The 21,145-nt window shown below is 40.9% G+C and overlaps 2 protein-coding genes across 2 annotated transcripts in view; one reads left to right on the top strand and one right to left on the bottom strand.

Annotated features, from left to right (window-relative positions):
* pard6gb (par-6 family cell polarity regulator gamma b) overlaps positions 1-16,955 on the bottom strand; it is a 35,654-nt gene extending 18,699 nt beyond the window's left edge. Inside the window, exons 1-2 of the mRNA XM_070547387.1 lie at positions 16,710-16,955; positions 12,023-12,245 (exon numbers count right to left, since the gene is read on the bottom strand). Of these exons, the coding sequence (XP_070403488.1) occupies positions 12,023-12,245; positions 16,710-16,781 (295 nt within the window). The 5' untranslated portion in view covers positions 16,782-16,955. The remainder of the gene's footprint in view (positions 1-12,022; positions 12,246-16,709) is intronic.
* Positions 1-21,145, top strand: part of jarid2b (jumonji and AT-rich interaction domain containing 2b) — a 346,573-nt gene that overhangs the window by 74,272 nt on the left and 251,156 nt on the right. The gene's annotated exons all lie outside the window — the stretch shown is intronic.

Here is a 21,145-nt window from a genome sequence, read left to right as displayed (position 1 = left end):
ATGAAAAGATGTGTAGGTTGGCAAAGTTCATGTCCACTTAAGAAGCTGTACCACCTTGAGTCACGTAAAAATGTGACTCAATGTAATTCGTGTGACAGCCCCATCTAGTGGACAACTTTTGTTTCTGCGCATACTTGTAGCTATCGTATATTTATCGTTATCGAGGTGAAATCCTCAATATATCGTGATATTGACTTTAGGCCACATCGCCCAGCCCTATTCCCGAGTCGTCCATTTTATTACGTAAACAAAAATCTCTTGTTCAACCCGCAATGAATGCTGGGCCGGGGGGGGGGGGGGGGGGGGATTATTCACCCATGCACACACACATTTACACACTGGTGGTGATGAGCTACATTGTAGCTACAGTTGCCCTGGGGTGCACCGACAGAGGCGAGGCTGCCTTGCAGGCACCGCCAGTCCATTCGACCACCACCAGCAGGCAAGTGCCTTGCCCAAATGACAGCAACAGACTAAGCGGGGATTGAACTTGAAACTTTCCGATTTCAGAGCAGACAATTAACTCCTCAGTCACCGTTATCCCTTTGTGGACAGCCTTGTCACTTCGCTGTCACATAATCTGCCTTCAAATGTGGACTTGGAATGACTAATTCAGGAAAATCAACGCCATTTAAAACATGGCAACATATAAATAGAAGCTAGAAACAATCCACCTTAGTGGTGTGCATTGGCAAGAATCTGGCGATACAAAATATGCCAATACAGGAGAGAAAATATGATATATTACAATATTTTCAAGACTGAATTTATTTGGGAAAAATCAGGCCAGACGCTTCAAAGACAAATCCAGTTTAATCGAAAGATCTTTTTCTGTCGGAATGAAGGTGGGAAAAACCACTCTGCCACCTAGCAGTCAGAGTTTGAATTGCACCATACAAACATAATACAGTAAATATTTGCATGTTGAGTATCAAACTGATACACTGCTTTTAATCCTTTTAAATTCGAAAACAGATTGGAATAAATGCATCAAAATGTAGGAGAAAATTAAATAAAATAGAATTATTTTCAATATATGTATGTTTAGAACGTCACTTGGGGTTTTTCAAACTTGAATATTTGACTCAAGAAGCAATTTAGCAGATGTTTGAAATGGGCTGCGACACCATTGTCACCACGGATCCTTAAGGGTCCGATATCGAACAAAATTTCACGATATTTCAATATATCGATGTTTTCTTCAGTCCCTTGTGGTGAGTCGGTTTACAACAATTTTCTATTTCGATAACATGAGGCGCGATTTCACAAAAGAAACAGAAAACAGATAAAAACAATAAGAGAACCTTAATGGGCAGAATTCAGACAGTTCAGCCAAACATTGTTGGCTTTAAATAAAAAAATATTTTCAAGAAACAAGGAGCAATGACTTTACGAGCAGTCAAGAGTCATAATTTATTGAATAAACCTTAGTAATGGTATGTAGATGTTCTGGTTCGACTCGTGCTCACCAGCCTTGTTACAGCTGTTAGCATGAACCTGCTGTCGTGACTGAGACACAGATCATAAGTGAGCCGAGTGTCTCCGAAGCCAAGCTTGCCTGCGGTGAGGGTATGTTTGCCGCTGTCGAGAAGCCGAGTCAGTCCCTCCTTTGTAATTATGGCGCTCAGAATAACTCTTCACAAAGGCTGTCCTCGGCTCACGTTGTGCAAGCTGAACTTAAACAGGAGAAAGCTGCATGAGGTCTCCTTTGAGCCAGACGGAGTGGACACAGTCAAATTCTTTAAAGGATTAAAGGGATTTGGGTAGAACCCTTACGACGCGTCATGCATTAACAAACTCAAATATGAACTAAATATTAGGTATGTTGAACTTCACCCCACGTAGAGTCCTTAGAGTGTGTCAAATCTCTGGGGAAATGAGCAGAAGACGACAGCAAACTAGACCGGGTTGGAATCCAATTTGCACATGTTGATAAAATTAGGCAAACTGGGATTTCCTCAGAGGACGTAAATCCTTTGCTCAAGCTTGCACTTGTGTTCTTAAGTTTTAAACATAAGAATTAGTGCAGGTTTTCCACTGTTGCACACACTCACTTCGCATGCCTGGCCTTGTCCCCCGGCAGAGCTGTAATTAGGGAGGAACTGCAGTGAGCAGCCTCGCAGCGAGACGTCTCTGCACAAACCAGCAGCTCCTCCCTCAAAAACCCACTAACACCCACCTGGCATCCAAACTCCTCGCTCTCTCCAACCCCAAATATTCACCCCCTTCCCTCACTGTGCTCAGCCAAAACACAGCCTGGGAATTTTCTTCATCTTCCTCTTAATAAGACTATCTCATACACTCCGTCCAGGACTCGGCTGTTAGCTAGAAGAGATGTTGAAATCTTTAGGAAAACAAACAACGGTTAGGTTTTTCTTTACCAGCTGGTAAAAAGTCTAAGTGCGAGAGGAGTGATAGCGACTTTTAAATAAACTTTTCTGTTTTCATGATGCTACTAAAGAAATTTTGCTAAATTAGCATATAGGCAAGGGCCTTAAACAGCCCAAAAGGAGACAAATTATAGAAATACACCAAAAATTCAGATGGTCAGAATGTGTCAATATGCAGCATTGCCCAATTTGAAACTGAAAATTAAGTTTTTTTGGTGGGGTCCACAAATGCACCATTTTCAACCAATACTAATTAGAACTTCGTTTAAGTTTTTACTACACAAAACATATTTTTTTCGAGTTAATCAGAAATTGGAAAAAATAGATTTAGTAATTACACTTCTGATTAGCCTAGCACATCACATAATACAGCGCTGTTTTTGTTTTTAGGTCCATTTTCATTTCATTTGGCGTTACTGCCGTTTCCTAATTTCCTAAGCACTTTGGTCTTGTGGGAGTTTAAAGGGGGTACATTGTGCAAAACTCACCTTTTGCATCTCTTTGTGCTGCCATGTGGGACTGTTCTATCTTAAACACTCCAAATATAAGAAACCCCATCCATCCATTCTGTCTATTTTAGGAATTCTATGCCTAAAACAAGCAGATTCAAAAAGTCCCCATTTGTGATGTCACAAACAAGGACTTTTTACATAAAACCACCTCAAATTTGTCGACCATGGAGGAGACACAGCTCTCCTCCAAGTCCCTCTGGGAAATCGGAGCTTCTCAGCTTATAGCAGCCTGAGAGGGAAATGAATGGGCGTGGCCACCAACATCTTGTTTTCTTTAAGTGACAGATCCTTGAAAGGCTGTCAAGGATTAAAATGCTGAACTTGTGAGGACTTTTGTGCAATGAACTTCATGGACATTTTTTCTATCAACCATGGGACTATTACAACTTTTAAGCAAAAGTCATAATATGTGTTCCTTAATACCAAAAGTGGTTTGAGTTTGTGACAATAGCCCACAAGGGGTTAAGGACAATAAGGCAAACACAGATTGAGCAACGAAACCTGCACTTAGTTGGAAATTCTACATCCAACACATCACAGGACCTCACTCCTCTTTGAACCCACGAATTAGAGGATTTCAATCTGGTTTTGTCTCTTTGAAGGCAGCTGAGGAGTGGCCGCGCTGCTGCTAGTGGCTTAGGAAGTTGTTTGTTTGTCCCTGAAGAGCCGATTGCATCCATCGTACCATTTACCAAAATTTACAAAGTCAGAATTAGTCAGAACAACAAAAAAAGCATCAAAACAGAACTGCATAAACAAGAAAGAATTCTGAAACACAGCTTTTCCAGGACGCGGACACGAATTAAAGAAACACAAAAACATCCAGGAGAGGCTGGTGATGCAGACGCTTCTGTTCAATAATGTCTAGAAGCTCCTTTGTGGGTCAGCAAGGGGCGGGGAGGCGCAGTTCAAAGAGGGGTCGTAAACCAAAATGAAAGCAGGGACTTAGGAAACATAAACACCAATATAATTCTGACTAACACAACAAAAGTTTAATTAAACCACAGGCCCCGCCCTCAGAAACCCAGAACAGAGAGAGGCATTACTGAAACGTGTGGCAGCTGCATCAAACGGTTTGCAACTGTAAAGCCTCTCTGTGGGGCGAGTTTTCTAGCATTTCCTCCCCAAAATCTTGGTGCAAACCTAGAGAGGACATCACAGTGTGAGCTGATTTAAAGCACCACTCCAGCTGGTTTTCAGACACAAACACAAAGAGGAGCAGCTCTACGCCTTCACACGGCCGCCGCTGCTCCATCAGGAACCAGGCACTTCCATCACCCTTTAACTACCTCAGACAAAGGCCACACACAGGTTTTATAGAGAAGCCACACACACACACCTAAAAGGTTTAACGAGACAGAGCTTTATTTAAGCACGAGGACACATTTACATCAATTCCCAAAAACTTCCCCTGGCAGAGACAAAAACTGGAATCACCAAAAAAAAAAACCTGATCTTGTGCCGTCTGTCTTTTCCCAACAGCCCGACTCCCAGCGGGTTTTATCCTCGTTTGTCCTGAGGTTGAGTCAGGCCTCATGTCTCATGCAAAAAGAACGAGGATCGGTCCGAGCAGCTACCGGAACGAAAATTCCTGAACACATACCAAGACGATCAGCCAGATGGGCTGCCACCCTTCTCAGCAAGTAGAACGACACACATTCATCTCTTGTTTCCAGGAAAAGAAAGATCACATAAATATGTTTAAAAATAGATTAGAAAGGTGCGTGGGAAAGTAAAAAACACAATTACATGACTAGCATAGCTATTGCTAAGCTCTTAAGGCGGCTAAAAACAAAGTGGTCGTAACAAACCATTCACTGAAAGTTAAGCAACAGGGAAGTGCCTTTATGTGACCTAAATAGATCTGCTGTCATGAGGAAAAGGACATGTTTACTCTTCCATGATGACATTCAATTCAGCCAACTGCATCTAAAGTATTAATCCTCAAGACAGCATTTAAAAAGAGGAAAATGATAAACGCCATCTAATTAGGAGTAAATCTACAAACCGACACCAACAAATAGGGAGAAAAGTTATACTTTCAGTTTAACAATGAACTCTAAAATTCAAAGTTGGTGTTTAAAGATATAAATACAGATTTGCAATGGCTACAATCTCATGCAAGCACTGCACAATGGTCTTCCAGCACCTTTCATTGGTGACGATACATGAAAAGTAAATGTTTTATTTATTGTTGTGCCAAAACCAATTTCAGTGTTAGCTTCAATCATTCTAAAACTTTAAAAATATGCAAACATGAAATTCAGATGTTTTCAATGACCCAAAAGAACCTTATTAGCATCTATATCGGGTTGGTTCGTTTTAAAGGTGGGGTAGGAGATGTTTTTCTGGGGCATTTTTGCCAGTTTGATTGAATTGTTCGTCACATTCCAGTGGCAATCAATAAATTAAATGTATAATCTTGAAAAAGCCTCACCCAAACATTGCTAACTTTCCATTCTTAATGACTGGATCATGATCCATCCATCAAACTGCCCTCTTGACCATCCATGCCCCCCTCGGTGTATACGACTCTTTGTGTATTGCAACAGAACAGGAAGCAGTGTCAGTGCTGGACTAGCTAGTGTAACCAATGGAACGTTGCGTTCAGTTTGTAATTTTCATTTAAGGAGTTGTTTGACTTGTTGGGAAACGTTTAGGTGACGGACTTGTCGTCTGTGAACCCAGCCTGTCCTCTGTCAGCTGGTAGAGCACATGTGTGTGTGTCACAAGCAGGCAGAGAGTAGAAAACCGTGTTTTAGGAGATTCGGGGCGGGTTCTGGAATTTTGTTCTACTCATGAGATTTTCCACATTTTTGGTGGCACTGAGCTGCTGCCATCTTGAAGCTAAGAATATACTAAGAAAGCTAAAAATTTCTTTGTTTTTTCACAATAAAATGCCACCCTTTAAAAGCTAGCATACAAAAGTGTTAAGAGGTTACGTAGGTGCACTGTGCTGGGATTTATTGCGGAAATTGTGCCAATAACAGGTCAAAAACGTTAACATGGAACCTTCGGGAACAAGCATTGTGCGTTCCTGTATTCTGGAGGTGCGCTTTAGGAGTGAAAGCCTGAAGAGGTTTGACCTTTCAATTGTGTATATTCAAAAAGTAGCTTGCTTGAACAGCAAGAAAAATCATCTCCTTTTAAACCTCTAAATGGTCAGTGACAGCAAAAATAAACCAACTCAGCTGGTTTTTAAACAACTAGAAACCCTTCCGCTCAGGTGTGATGTTACTCTGACCCCGGGTTTCCACCGGAGCCGTCAGCAGCACGTTACTGCAGCAGCACGTCTTGCTCGCGTAAGCTGCTGCTCGGCCCTTCCCACGAGACGCGAAGCAGCAGGGGAGCAGCTGTCACCGACCGAGCACGAAGTCACACGAGTGACTTCGTCAGTAAACACAACAACAAGCAGGAGAAAACTACAACATGGTTTGTGTTTTATGTTCTGTCCGTTTTATAATCGCCAATACGGACCTGAAAAACAAAGGAGACCGCTAGCTAGGTGATAACTTCTCACGGGGCCGCACAGTAACTGTTTTTAAAAGTAAAGCAACCGGAAGGCAGTACGTTCTTTATTCTGAAAATCTCGGGAGCTTCTCCCCATTTCCGCGTTCGATTTCCTGTCTTTCCTTCCCCAAAAATGTCGAACTTGACCCGTTTCAGAGGCGTCGCGCGTAGAAAATAGAACCGGCGCGTAAAGGCCGCGACATGCTGCTCCTGAGACGCGGCCGACTCGCGCTGCCGACGGCTCTAGTGGAAAAGGTTCTGTTGACCACAGCGGTTCCTATGAGCAGCTATGACGTGCTGCTGCAGTAACGTGCTGCTGACGGCTCCCGTGGAAAGCCGGGGTCAGACCTACATTTGAACTTCTGCAGAAAAAGGAATGTGGGACATCTTGATTAATACCCTGTGGGCCTAACAATATCCTCCTCTTAGAGGGTTGCCCAACTTTGAAAACCATTATCAGAAAAATGAGGCTGGAAACTCATTTAAAAAGTGTTGAAATACACACAGGACCAGATGGCCTGCCAAAGATGGAAGCACCTAGCCTACACAACTAGACCAACTGTAGCAGTAGCTAAATCTTTAGCTCTGTAAGTTGGTCTAGCCACGCTCTATTGTAGCCTCAGCAGGTCTACCATTGGCTCAGTCAGGGCTGGTGTGAAACGACTTTGGCATCAAGTTTGGACGAAACAGAATTGGGCTCTTCTTCGGTGTATGGTAGACTGCCCCGAATTCCATTGAGATGAATACGTCATGTTGGTTATTGCTACAATTGGTCCTAGCGCTGTCCAAGTGTGAGTGGTGACAGTTTGAAAGAACCATAGATTCCATCTCTACAACTGAGCCACATGAGTCTTGACCAGACTACAGTGATCCCTCGTTTATCGCGGTAGATGCGTTCCAGACCTGGCCGCGATAGGTGAAAATCCGCGAAGTAGGGACACCATATTTACAGTATTTAACAGGTACGTATTCAGTATTCAGACTTTTAAAACCCTCCCTTTACATAGAAAATTTTTTTTACTTGTTTTTTTATAGTTTTATTACAAAAAGTGCATTTTATGATGAAATTGATTAAAAAAAACAGGAATTTCTTGATATTTCGCATAGAAAAATACAGCGAATCGGTGAAAAATAACACGAATCGGCGAATTTCCCTTGAATAAGGCTCCAAAGAAAAAATCTGCGAAGTTGTGAATCCGCGATAAACGAACCGTGAAGTAGGGAGGGATCACTGTATATATTTCCATGGCTTGCCAGGATAGGATGGTCACATTTTACGCTGTCACATCTTTGCAAATCTGCAAAAATCTGCTCTAAATGGATTTTATTGTTGTTTTAGCACAGCTTGATTGCACTGTTCAATTATGAGCTAAACAGTGAAAAAAAACAGAAGAACAGTTCAAAATCTTTCTTTAAAAAAATCTTGATTACGATCTCACAGTAAAAAAAAAAAGTACGATATATAATTGCCAATCCATAATATTTAATGATTACAAACTACATTTAAATGGATTCTGGTTAGAGAACACAATATTTGCAAGATTTCTTAGCATTAAGTTGACTAAACACCACTGAAATGGATGTTTGAAGTTTTGTAAACAAGAAATAAGATATCAAACCCTTTCTGCAAAACTTTAAGACACGACAAAGCCAAATGGTTTGTCTCGTCGAAACAAACCAAAGCAACTCTAAAGTTTGACAAAAATCAGCAATACTTTTCTCTTCGTAAGCATCAAAACAGTTTCCTGTTCCACTTAAAATGACGGGCTTCCTTTAAACTGTGGAATTCCTTTTCAGTAATAATAAAATTCTGCAATAATAAAAGAGGAAATATCTCCTCTCCGCTGATGTGAAACATCACTGATCCGAATGACTGAAGGGTTTAATCTGGCCCGGCTGCAGATTCTGCACAACGTCTCTCTTTAGCTTGACCGATGTCAGTATCTGATCCACGTTTTCACAGGTGCGGATGGCCGGCGGTCGAGTTGATGGAGCTATAAACGCAACACACATGACCTGGGCTTGACTTGACAGCTCTGTTTGCTTAAACCTTTAACCCCCACTCCCGAACAGGGTTCTTTTCTCTTTGTTAAGTTTCACCTCTGTGCAGCCCACTGGTACCGTCAAAAACAGCCACCAAACAGGAGGGGAGTCGTGCACGATGCAACTAAAAGTGAATATAGAGTCTTCATCTGCAGGTTTCTCAAAGAAAATAACGTTTCTTTCTTGCAATACTACTAAATAATAACAGGTGGAGCTCTGAACTTCACATTCCTACAGGTGTTATCGTTCATGCAAATACCTGCTCTACATTTTATCGGCATCAGTGTCAGCAAAACGAATGAGAAGCGAGTACTCCCATCATTTCCATAGAAAAACACACGATAGAACACTCGGCCAGTTAATCGGAGAGTAGGAGCGAGAAACAGGAAATTACTTTTAATGGAATTTGACTCCGTTTCTAAACGTTTCCCCCCTCTGAGCGATTTCATCTCAAAAACCTACACGTGACCCCAAACTTCAATGTTTAATCATCGGGTGACTACACACGACTGAGCAGCGTCAACACAAATCTCCTCACTCCTCCAGCCTCCGGAAGCTTTGTGTCTGAGAAACGTGGAACTCATCTCTGCCAGCTTAACTTTTTTGCGTTCAGTGAGAATTGGTTAAATCTAGGGATGTAAGAAAATATCGATATGGCAATATATCGTGATTTTTTTCCAGCAATATTATATCGATATTCAAAAGCTGTGTATCGGAAATATCGATATGGCAATATATCGTGATTTTTTTCCTGCGATTATTTCATCGATTTTCCACCCGGTTCTCCCCAGGAGCAGCTCTGCGCATCTCAGATGGCAGTAGCACTTGTCTGCTGTGCGGCTGCCGGCTTGTGGAGGTCTCGGAGACCTCTGTGTTCCACCCGGTTTTACCCAGCGGTCAGCCCGGCGTATCTCTGACTCAGAAGCTCTGGTGTTGTGCACAGTTAACTCCAGTTGTAGCTAGGTTGCTACCTCCGTTAGCTTAGCTCCCACCTCTGCGTTAGCTTTGGGTTAGCTTCAGGTTAGCTTGTAGCTAGTTCGACCGGGTGTCGTCAGTTGATCCCAGCCTTACAGCCCCACCCTCAGCTCCTCCTCTCTTCCTTTTTGTGGAATTGTCTTGACGGAACCTGTGACACGGTCAAAATGGCGGTGGTGGCCACCTCCCATTTTAGTACAAAAACGTGTTATTGGAGCCTATGGAAACCCATTGTGCAATATTTATATGTCGATGAGTTTTACACCCATGAGGAAAGTTTTGTGGGTTCTTCTGCAACCCACAATGAAAAAAAGCTGAAGACATAAATATAAAAAAGAGCACTTTGGGTGTAGAAGAACCTGGTTATGGTTCCTTTGAGATATAAAACAGTTGATTTACTTTTAGCTCAACGTCTGACTGATTTGCTTTTCACTCTGCTGTTAATGGAGATGGGATCCCTGCCCTCATCTGCAGTGAGATACATATGTTCTCATTCATATGCTCTTTGGAAAAAGGTCATCAGTTAACAAAGCAGCCGTGCGTCCCCACAGGGGAGTAACGAGTACCATCAGGAGGGTTTTCTTTGCCTCGCCACAAAACGGTGGAGTGTGTTCAAGTGGTTTCACCAACAAAAGGAGATCCAAGCCTGGAAGGGAGCGTCAGGTGGGTGAAAGAGACGTGTGGTTGGGTTCATTGTTGAATAGAAAAGGATGCACATGGACTCGCAGGAAAGCTGACCCGAGGGCAAAGTGGTGCATCTTAGGTGTCTGACAGAGCGAAGAGTTAAAACGATCTGAACTATTAGTAACTTAGATCTCAGAGTTATTAGTTCAAAATAAGTCAAGCACAAAGACAAATTGTAGGATTTTATTTCTCTTTGAAACGCCCTTACATCAAAGAGTCAGAAACAAACGCACCCATTTTTTAATAAAACAGGATATTGTTCTTTGTGCAGCTTTTTTCTGATTTACACCTACATAAACCTCCAGTTAATTCATTAAAAACAAATCTATTACTGACCGATGAGTCATGCGTCTGCCGAGCAGGCTGGAGAAGATGCACGGCGACACCACCGCACTTACAGGCTGGTACTGTCTGATACGGTCGTCATAAACACTTTTTCCTCACACCAGAGCCACACAGAGCGCAACATCTCCTCTCACGGATGAGGTAAACACACGCACACGCACGCACGCGCGCGCACACACACACACACACACACTCTTTGTCCAGCCACTAACAAAAGGACTGCAGAAAAATAGAGAACTGCTCCACCAAAATCACTAAGTAGGGAGCTATCTGGTGATTTGATACAACTCACAATAGGATGTGTATCGCATCAGGACAGCAGTAGCTCAACAGGTTGAGCGGGTTGTCCAGTAATCGGAAGGTTGCAGGTTCGATCCCAGCTCCGGACAGAGAATTCTGCTGTTGTGTCCTTGGACACAACAGCAGAATTGCAAGACACTTAACCCACGTTGCCTGCTGGTGGTGGTCGGAGGGACCGGTGGCGCCTGTGCTCGGCAGCCTCGCCTCTGTCAGTGTGCCCCAGGGCAGCTGTGGCTACATCGTAGCTCATCACCATCAGTGTGTGAATGTGTGTGTGAATGGATGAATGATACACTGTAGTGTAAAGCGCCTTGGAGTCCTTATTCTGAGAGGCGCTATACAAGTGCGGGTCATTTATCATCGCCAGATTCTTGGCAACACACTAATGAAACCTAAAAATATATTTCTATCAGTTGTGTGTTTTTCTGTAGAATGTCGGACAAAACAGAAACAAACATTTAATCTGCAGGATTTACTGGCAAATGCTTAATCAAATCGCAATAAAGTTCTTCAGACTTGGTCGGGTGAGCTCACGGTCTGGTGGAGCTTTTTGTGTTTGAACCAGTAGACGACAAAAACAAGACCCTGGAGGACTCGCGGTCATTATGCAACCGAGCGTGGGACATTCCAAGGAGGATTGAGGGTCTGAATGAACGTGCATGTTGATGGATTCATTTGTATGCTGGCTGGTTTGCTGGCAACCAGTCAAGACCCACTCCAAAGTTAGGATCAATGGGAAACAGAGACGGAGAGAGGACCTGGGTCCCATTCGGCTTTCTGTGGTTTTGGTATTGCATGCAGGAATCGACACAAACTCCCCAAACGCAGGGAGCTCCTTGAGGAGTCTCCTCCTTTCATGCAGATCTTTTGTCTCGGAGTAATGTCTGGTATGCCGGGATTCAGGCTCTGCTCAATGACCTGATTTCTACGGAGCCGCAGAGGCACGGGTCCGCGCGTCTGTGCTCATCTGCCTCCCGGCGCTTCTTCTGGATCAGGACCAGGACTTAACCGGGCAGACACAGACTGATCCAGAAAATAAGACGGCCGAAAACACACAGAAACACTCAGAGTACGTAAAAATTCCTCACGCAGAACAAAACTGAATGAGGAACTATTGTGTGGTGAAACTTCATTTAATTCAGCTCAATTATAGCAGCTAGAGAAGCAGTTAATGTCAAAGACGATGTTTTATAGCCGTAATCTTAACTAATCACAAGTTTTAAGCCACAAATTTAAAAAAAGTAAGACGTTTTTCTGCTTTACCTTGCTTCTGTATGAATATCCTGAGCAGCGGATGAGCAGTCGACACTGCTTTGCAAAAGTTGTCGTCGTTGTTGATCGGCAGCAGGTCGCCGTGCACGTCGGCGTAGCCGATCAACACCTCCATGTTGGCGATGCGGTGGATGTGGAGGATGAGCTTGTAGAACTCCTCGAACTTGCCAGGCTTGACCCGGTCCAAGGAGAACCTCCGGAACTCGGCTCCATACTGGAGAGGGAGAAAGATTTTGATAAAAGCAGTCAGAGGAGGAGAGGAAGTAGCAGAAAGAGAGCTGTAAAGAAGCCACTGAGCAATGCAAAGTAAACGAGCATCCACACTTCCTACAAACCGGTTTTAACTAAATTATTTCGGAAACATTTGCATTACACAACAACAGGAAACATTCAGCTTCAGGGTAAAGAAAGAGTTCTTATCCTCCTAGTTATCTCACTTAAACTGACAAGGATAAAGCCTGATTCATGCTTCTCCGTCACTTCCAACAGGGACAGACAGACACGCACGGACGGAGACGTTTTGCCCTCATACTTCTCCGTCTCCTGGGGAGTGTTGCAAAGCAACTCCCCGCCAGGACAACAGAGGGCGTAGCGCTGTTCTGTGGTATCCTGTCATGTATCCGGTCCAAGATAATGTGTTTAGATTGTGTTTAGATTGTGTTTTTTGTATATACAAGACTTTTTAACACGGACATATTTGTCTCTCATCCTCCTCCACCTCTTCATGCACTCCCCACCTCTAAACCCACGTTTTCTGTCATTTCCGTCCACAAATAAAACGCTTGCTGCGTATCTTTTCACTCCTCCAGTCACGGGGGGATTAAACGTTCATGTTTTTAGAGTTTTTTTGCGAAGAATCCTTCAAGATTCTCTGTGTCTGTCACTAGATATACTCGGCTCTCTTTTGTTTTTGAGGGCGCAATGGCGGCGGTGTAGACGACAGCGGTGGCCTGACCAATCACAAGCTTGCGTTCTCCGTCTCGACGGACGGATGTTTAGAAAAGAGAGCTCGACTCCGTAAGTCCTTACGGGGCTCTCCAGCAGGCCCGCAAGGACGGATAATGGCGTTGCGTGTCTCCGCACTGACGCAGACGCAGAAGCATGAATCAGGCTTAAGAATCAAACTAGCTATAAACGTTAGAAGCGGGACCAGAATAAATCCAGAACATCTAATTCACAAGTTACTAGACACTTTGTTTAGTACATTACATTTTTAGTACATATTTACATTTGATGTAGTCTCTAGAAGGAATGAAGGCCTTGCAGGCAGTACTCAGGGCACAAAAAAGCCCACAAACCCCCAGCTCAGCAGGGCCAAGTCTAAATAAATAAATTAAATAAAAAAAATCACTCAATAGTGGGGTCACTATTCATAATGCTAGTTGGATCCATTCACTTACTGTGTTTTATGCTAAGCTAAAGCAAATTAAGTACAGCCGGGTCAGGAAAATGACTTTTTCCCTACTTATGGGTGGAATATCCCTTTAACATGGCTTGTCTTTTTTCCTGATATTTGGACATCTCGCCCCGGATTGTATAACAGCAGTGACCTAACCCCTAACTTGCAACGTGGATGTTTTATCTCTACCAATAACACAAGCCTGAAGTTGCTAATGCTAACAGTTAGCCTAAACTACCCGAGACACCCGCTGCCAATTCCTGGATGTTAAAACAACAACAGCCTTCCCCGTCGTGAGTCAAGATGGGCGAGTCCATGAATGCTAACTCACAGTGTGACGTAGATCTGTCAGGCTTTTCTAATCCGTCTATTTTCTCTCACAAACTAATGTAGCAGATAGGTAGGAGACTACTGTCACGTTCAGTCTGCATGAAAAACTCAGTGACCGACTACAATCAGAAATAATCCATTAAAAAATGTTTTTTCAGTCAACCACACCTTTAAGCTAATTTGTCTTCCAAATTAGCCACTGTAGCTTTAAAAGAACCAGCAAGTCAAAGTTAGCTGCGAGCTAAATATCTTGTTACCTGGCAAACTGGTATTGTCGTAAGAGAAATGGGTGACCATTAACGGCGTCTCGAAGGGGACGTCTCATCTACCTTCTGAACTGTTTTACTAAAATTATTTAAAGCAAAAACAAATAAGATACTTAAAGGAAAAAGGATTTTGCACCAAAACGACCCGAGTAAAACCTACGTTAAACGATGACGCAAGAGGCAGACACACCGGTTCAGTCGGTGTTCAGAACTGGGTCATTAAGATTCTAGAAAGTGAAACCAAGTCTTGAACAGACTACATTAACTCAGTGTAACTGGGGAATGAGTAACACTTATCACTCCAAACCTCCATCACAGCTGCTGATTAGGAAAGCGTTCCTGGTACATCATGTCACGTTTTTGCCGTGAACAATCTGTTTTCACACGCGGAATCGGCTCTAGGCTTCGAACAAGCCCCGACACGGCAGGATTAATCACCAGCTCCAATACTAAACCCAGTACTAAGAATAAATCACTACAAACATGACATCACTTGTTCTTCTCTGGCCAATCAGGGCAAAGCGAAGCACGGCAGGCTGGAACACGTCCGCGGCCTTTTAACTGACACACAGCAGCAACAAGACACGTTTGGCTAACACTCCCTTACAAGTGGAGGAAGTTTTTCAGCTGTAATGATACATTTGTGATATTTACTTGAAAAAGCCAAATATAAATGACTGAAGTAAGAATAAAAACGTAGAGCGGGGGTGAATTTTCACCTCCTTCCCCCATTCTCACCCACCTACCCATAATCCCTCTGTGGTAAGAGCTTTAAGTGATTGAAACCAGTTCTGTACGAAGGCAGCCAGACACCTCCAGTGTTATCCCTGATAAGCTTATCGCTGGGACCGTTTCCCCTGAGAAAACCAAACACGGACCGTCAAGAACCAGGGACACGGAAAACCACACACACAATCACACGCTCCAACCGCAAGAGTCGCTCCTGACTGATCTCATCTTCTTACTTTAATGTCTTCCTCATAAACAAGATATTTTTACATGTTTTTGTGGAGGACTAGAAGGTGTTGATAGGTGGATTTTTTTAGAGTCTGACGCCCACATTTGAAGCTGCTTTCCATAATTACGAAATAAAAACATCAGAGACATTTAGGAAGTATTTGCAGTGATCGTTTTTGTTGATCAGACGCAGAAACTCTTCATTGCATCCGTTCGGAATCTCCACACAAAATTCGTGCAACGCCGAGTTCCTTTTTCCATTTTTTCCCCCAATAGTAAAACTTTCCAATACATTTAAAAAAATATGAGGAATGTTGAAGAAAATTTGCACTAAATCATTTAAGTTTGGATCAGATTAAACTTTCCTTGCACACATTAAATAAGGTTCAAACCACTCTAGTGTGTTTAGGGCAGGTTAGACCGGATTAAGATTAGATTAGAATGAGTTTGACCACTTCATTCTGAGAAATCCATTAGAGAAGGTTTTGCAGAGTAAAAAAATATTATTCTTTTCTGCTTTGACATAAAAAAGTGCAGATTTAAAGCATATTTCCTGTTATATAATCTTGTAAAATGACAAATCTCACCTGTAATGTGTGAGGTGGGATTAAATATCTCCTTTCAGTGTTACATAAAGTATTTCAGTATCTGACGTGGTAGAACGGTGGGTCGGCTGTGCTGTGATGGCATGACGTTAGCTAGGTACACAGCTTCTGATGAGTCAGTCACACCCACAAACAAACACATTTTAGTGGTGAAACTGATGTTATTTAGCTTTTAGGGTCTATTACAACACAAATCATCCACTGATAGATGCAAGAAATCACAAGTCTTTGATGCTAGTGTTTGTTTGGGGTCAGCTCTGGGACAGATCCTGATCCAGCTGCTGTCATCCTCCTTATCAGAGCACCTGTAAACCATCTCACTGTCAGCCCCAGCACTGAAACTGGGCAGAAGATGTAAAAAAAAAGCCTTCTGGACAGGATGAGTCACTTCCCAGATGAGAGATGTTCCTGTCAGGATTTAAACCACAGATGCACCGATTCTGGTTTTAAGGGGCTGATACCGATTTCCAATTTTTACACAGCTCTGATAAAGACTTTCACAGATTCCAAATAATCTCGGTAAACAATAACAAACAATAAACAAATAATCATTAACTTCAAAATGATTATTCTAGAATGAAAAGACGTATTGCTTGAGTGGAATATCTTAGCAATGGTGAGCTAAGAATCATCCAAAATTATTTACAAAACAACTTGGTATTGGTGTGTTCACTGACTAATTTTACCGTTATTTCAACCAAAAATGAACAAATATGGCTGTATTATGTCATTTATGTAACTAATTTAACCACAAATCGTGTTTCATAATGATATAAGTTCATTTACACAACTCAATAATTCAATTTATCCACTCAGTCTCTAATTAAATCCTCAAAACATCGAGTGGCTACAGCGTTTACGTGTAAAAATAACTTTAAGAAAAAAAGTGAAAAGATGCAAAAAAAATTCAGAAAAACAAATTCAAATTTTTTTCTGGCTTCACATTTTCGTGACAGAATAAAGTATTTAATGCTCACAAATGGAAAATTTTATCTGAAATTGTTAAAAACGTTCTGAAAGATCGAAATAGCTAGGAGACAAAAACAAACTCATGTTATCTCTTTAAAACCCACCTTAAAACCTCAGTTTATCGCTTTAAAATGCCCAGTTTAACCACTCACCTTGCTTTTTACCTCCACTGCGTTGCAGTTAGGATTTCGCAAAGGCTGCGACTTATTAAAGCTGCGATTCATTTTTGGGGAGTTTAAGGGAGAAAAAAAAAAGTCTGTCGCTTTTCGCCCGCAGAAAGAGGGGCTCCAGTCCTCGGGTTTCTGTCGGGAACCCTCCTGCTATGTCTCCAGCAGAAATGCTGCTCTGTCTGAAGTTCGTCCTCCGATAAAATTGTCTTTTAGAATAACTTATGTCCGATAAAAGTTTGACTTCACGGGAGAAACGCCCGACAGCAACTAGCCGCGCTGACTTGTGGAGCAGCGACAGAAGTTTTGAAATGACATCATCAGCCCTCCTTAAAACTGGGAGTCTGTGTGGCGTTCAGGTATCGCTCGTAGACTTCAGTTTCCTCGTTCAAAATCCCTTCAGCTGAAGGAAAACTGATAAATCTTTAAAAAAAAAAGAAAAAAAAAACACTGATAAAATCTTGACTAAAAACAAAATCATTGAAAGAAAATGTAAGATAAAAAAATTAAAATAAAACACCATAAAGGTTTAACAGAACGAAAATCTAATGCAAGACAATGAAAAAAAGGCTTTTAAAAGTGAAATGATTGGTTTTAGCGTTGCTGTGAATTGAACCAAAACAATGAAATAAACAGCAAAAATGTACAAATTGACAGACATTTTTTCAACAGTGTCAACAATGGCAACAGTGGACGCAAAAAATAAAACAAAACAACAAAACAATAGCAAAAAATAAATAAATAAACCAATGAAATTAAAGTAAAATATAAGAAGTAGTCAGAATCTGTTCTCTGAGAGTACTGTGTTTCCAGGAAGTAATGGAGGATCATAATTATAACTGTTGCACTAAATAGCCCAAGTTCTAACAAATACATACAAATAAACGTAATTTTTTACGTCTGCTTTTTTTCTTGAGTAGTTTATGTATTTCCGAAAAACTATGAACGTAGCACATCTTCATCTAGAGTAGACCTCCAGGTCGCTAGATGACGCAAGTCAAATACTGGCTTGAGTTAGTAATTAAATGAAATTAAATGAAATTAAATTAAATTAAATAATGTTTGATGTATTAAAATCATCAAAATATTCTTGCTGCAAAGATAATTATTTGTATTTATTATTATTAGTTTATTATTATTATTATTATTATTATTATTTTTATTATTAATAGTAGTAGTAGTAGTAGCAGCAGCAGCAGTAGTAGTCCTCATCATAGTAGTAGTATTATAGCAATTAGAAACTGTACACCAGGTATCATTATTGTGATTATTACATAGATGCAGGAGACAGTAAACCCCACAGTGGTGGAGTCAGCTGATACTCTCCAGCGTTAATGAATTTCCTTGACTGCTACGCTGCTTTAAAACATTTGTGGGCCCCTGGAGCCTTCTGCAAACAACAGCTGCACACTGCATGTCCCCCTGAAGGAACGTGTTGGGAGTTTGCAACCTGAACTAAAGCCCAAGTAAGGTTGCTGATGGCATTCCCACTTTAGATGTTTCATGTTTATATTGTTTATTTTTATTTATTTGGCAGACGCTTTTATTCAAAGCGACTTACGATTTATAACCTATAGGCCTTGTGATCTGTGGGGGAAACCAGAGTACCCTGAGGAAACCCACGCATGCATGGGGAGAACACGCAACTCCACGCAGAAAGACCGCAGCCGAGTTTCGAACCTGCAGCCTTCATGCTGCGAGGCAACAGTGCTAACAACTGCGCCACCATGCACCCATTATTTTATAATAATGATAAATAAGCAACTAACTCTCTAAGCAACTAAAAGATGTTCACTATGCATGCTGCATTGCCCTTTATTATCGGATTATGCACAATTTTTGAAGTTGTTTTAGTTGTAAAAGGTTGAAAAGAAGGTTGAAAAGAAATCAAAAATTAGAGAACTCAGTGCAAAATTATGCAAGGTACTTAACCACAAGAATCTTTATTCTGGACAGAAGACACAAGTCAATGAATAGGAAGAAGTGTGAAAGAATTAAGTGATTTTGTTTGATTTATTGCAATTTTTTAATCAACCTAAAGTCACCCCCTACAGGTAAAAATGTGGTATTACATGAATTTACACCACAGGAAGATGACAAGCTTCTACCTTTCATGAACTTAAAAAAACATCTGAATATCTGCAAACGTTTTACATAATGGTAGCTTTTATCCAATGGTCACATAATAATACAAATAGGGCTGCAATTTCTTCCTTCAAATACACATTTATGAAGCACGAAACTGTGGGGAAAATTATTTGACTGTGAAAAACTTCATTTTTTGTATTATCCATCTTTCAACTAATATTTAGAGTTTAGTGCTGTAATTGGTGGAAAGAAAACATTCAGAAAGGAAATGAACATGAAACCAGACTGCTGTTTCCTCCTTAAATGAGCATTATTTTACATTTTTACCATTAAAAAACCACATAAAGAAAAGATTTTATTAACTTCCACTACAAAGACACAATAAGATGACTAGAAATTAGGGATGGACAATACATCGGCATCAATATCGGTATTGGCCGATGTTAATCATTTTTCAACATATCGGTATCGCTCTGATAAATAAATTTGGGCCGATATTTACAACCAATATTTTTTACATCTTGTCTCCATTTGTTTGCCTGTTTCAGAGGGTGAGGGGGGTGGTGTGTATTTTTTTAGTCACGTGAACAGTGAATGTATTCATTTCAGAAGCGTGAATGTGTGTGGTGTGTGTACATACTAATGTAAATTCAGCTTGAATAATTTTCATTTAGCTGATTTTACAAGCATTGTCAGCATATCGGTATCTGCAAATATCAGTTATTGGCCATAATAGTGATATTAATATCAGTTATTGGCCCACAATTTCATATCGGTGCATCACTACTAGAAATACTTTTAAAGATTATAGTAAATTTTTGTTATAAATGCATTTAGAAAATGTGCTTTCAAGGTTTTCTGCTGTTTTCAACTTGTAAAGTTTGCCCTGCGCACTTGTCTGCATGTCAAACATTCAGAGAGAACAACAAAAAACATAACTGATGAACAAAACTACATTTTTGTTGATAGTGAATTTTAAAGTTTAAGCTAAACACTTAAAAAGGAAATTCCTTGTTGAGCCTATATATCTTAAAAAGTTTGATTTATTCTTAGATGTGTATGAGATACATTAAAAATAAATAATACAAATCAAACAAATTTAAAGTGCACATATATAATTTTTTACATCGTTTTTCCAGTTTCTTGGAGTTTTTAGATCTGAGTAATTCTGAGCGCGTGTAATACCACATATGACCACTAGAGGCCAGCAAACACACACACACACACACACACACACACACACACACACACACACACACACACACACACACACACTAATCAGCAAACATCTGTAACCAGAAGGCCTTTTCAGGCTCTATAAATGCTACAATTGCACTTTTTCTAACGGTATAAAATATTTCCCTAAGATGAATACTACACAGTCTCACACAGCTCTACAGGGCCTAATAAATCTGACAGAAGTCATTTAAAACAGTCAGTAGCTGATGTTTTATTGGACATAAGACAAAAATCCTTTGGAGAGAAAATAAATGTAAAAGAGTGTTAAAGGATTTAATCAATGAAAGAAGATATAGTACAACTATGTGCTATAATGATTCCAGATATCATGAAAAATGAACGGAAAAAGTAAGAGAATAAAAGAAGAAAGGCTGAGGAGAAAAGCAAACAAACAGAAAAATTGAGAAAGAAGATGCCAGAGTTGAAAAAGGGGAAATACATTTCAGTAAATCATTGCTTTCAGATGGAAAATCTCAAGATGCACCGCGTCTTAAAAGTGCACCGGAGACAGTTAGTCTCAGTGGACTGGTGGGTGGTTTTAATCCTGAGCAAGTCTGAGTGGAGGTGGTCCTCTGTTGGTAATGTGAGAGGAGATGATTACAGTGAGATGAAGAGATACTCACAATAATCCATCCTGTGTGCCGGGACAAGGAAAAGAAAAGCAAACATGCATCCGGAGCTGGTTATTTAGGAGTGCCAGCTTAGGGCCAGGCTCCGGATCCGGCCCTCCACCATGTTCTGCTCCACTCGCTCTCTGATTAAAGACAAAAACCCAGATCAGAGCAGACGTCAGGGTGGTGCTTTACCATAATCTGACCTGAAGCGTTTACCTACTGACTCATGACACTCCAGGAAATCAAATGCAGACACAAAACTGAACATTAGGTATTAAAAACATTAAACAGTCAACTAAGATTTGTTTTGAGGCAATTAGAAGATTTGAATCACAGTAAAATGTGGCCATAATGAAAAAATATTTAAAATTATTGGATTTTACTTGATGCAATGTTCTGATTTTTATTGTAAATCTCACTAAAATGAATTTGATTCTTTAAAAAAATCACTACAAATAATTTGTATTATTTTACATTAGT

Source organism: Nothobranchius furzeri, chromosome 19, assembly GCF_043380555.1.
Source record: "Nothobranchius furzeri strain GRZ-AD chromosome 19, NfurGRZ-RIMD1, whole genome shotgun sequence".
Classification (NCBI taxonomy): domain Eukaryota; kingdom Metazoa; phylum Chordata; class Actinopteri; order Cyprinodontiformes; family Nothobranchiidae; genus Nothobranchius; species Nothobranchius furzeri.
The sequence above is the reverse complement of the archived record's forward strand: the minus strand, read 5'-3'. Positions and strand labels throughout refer to the sequence as shown.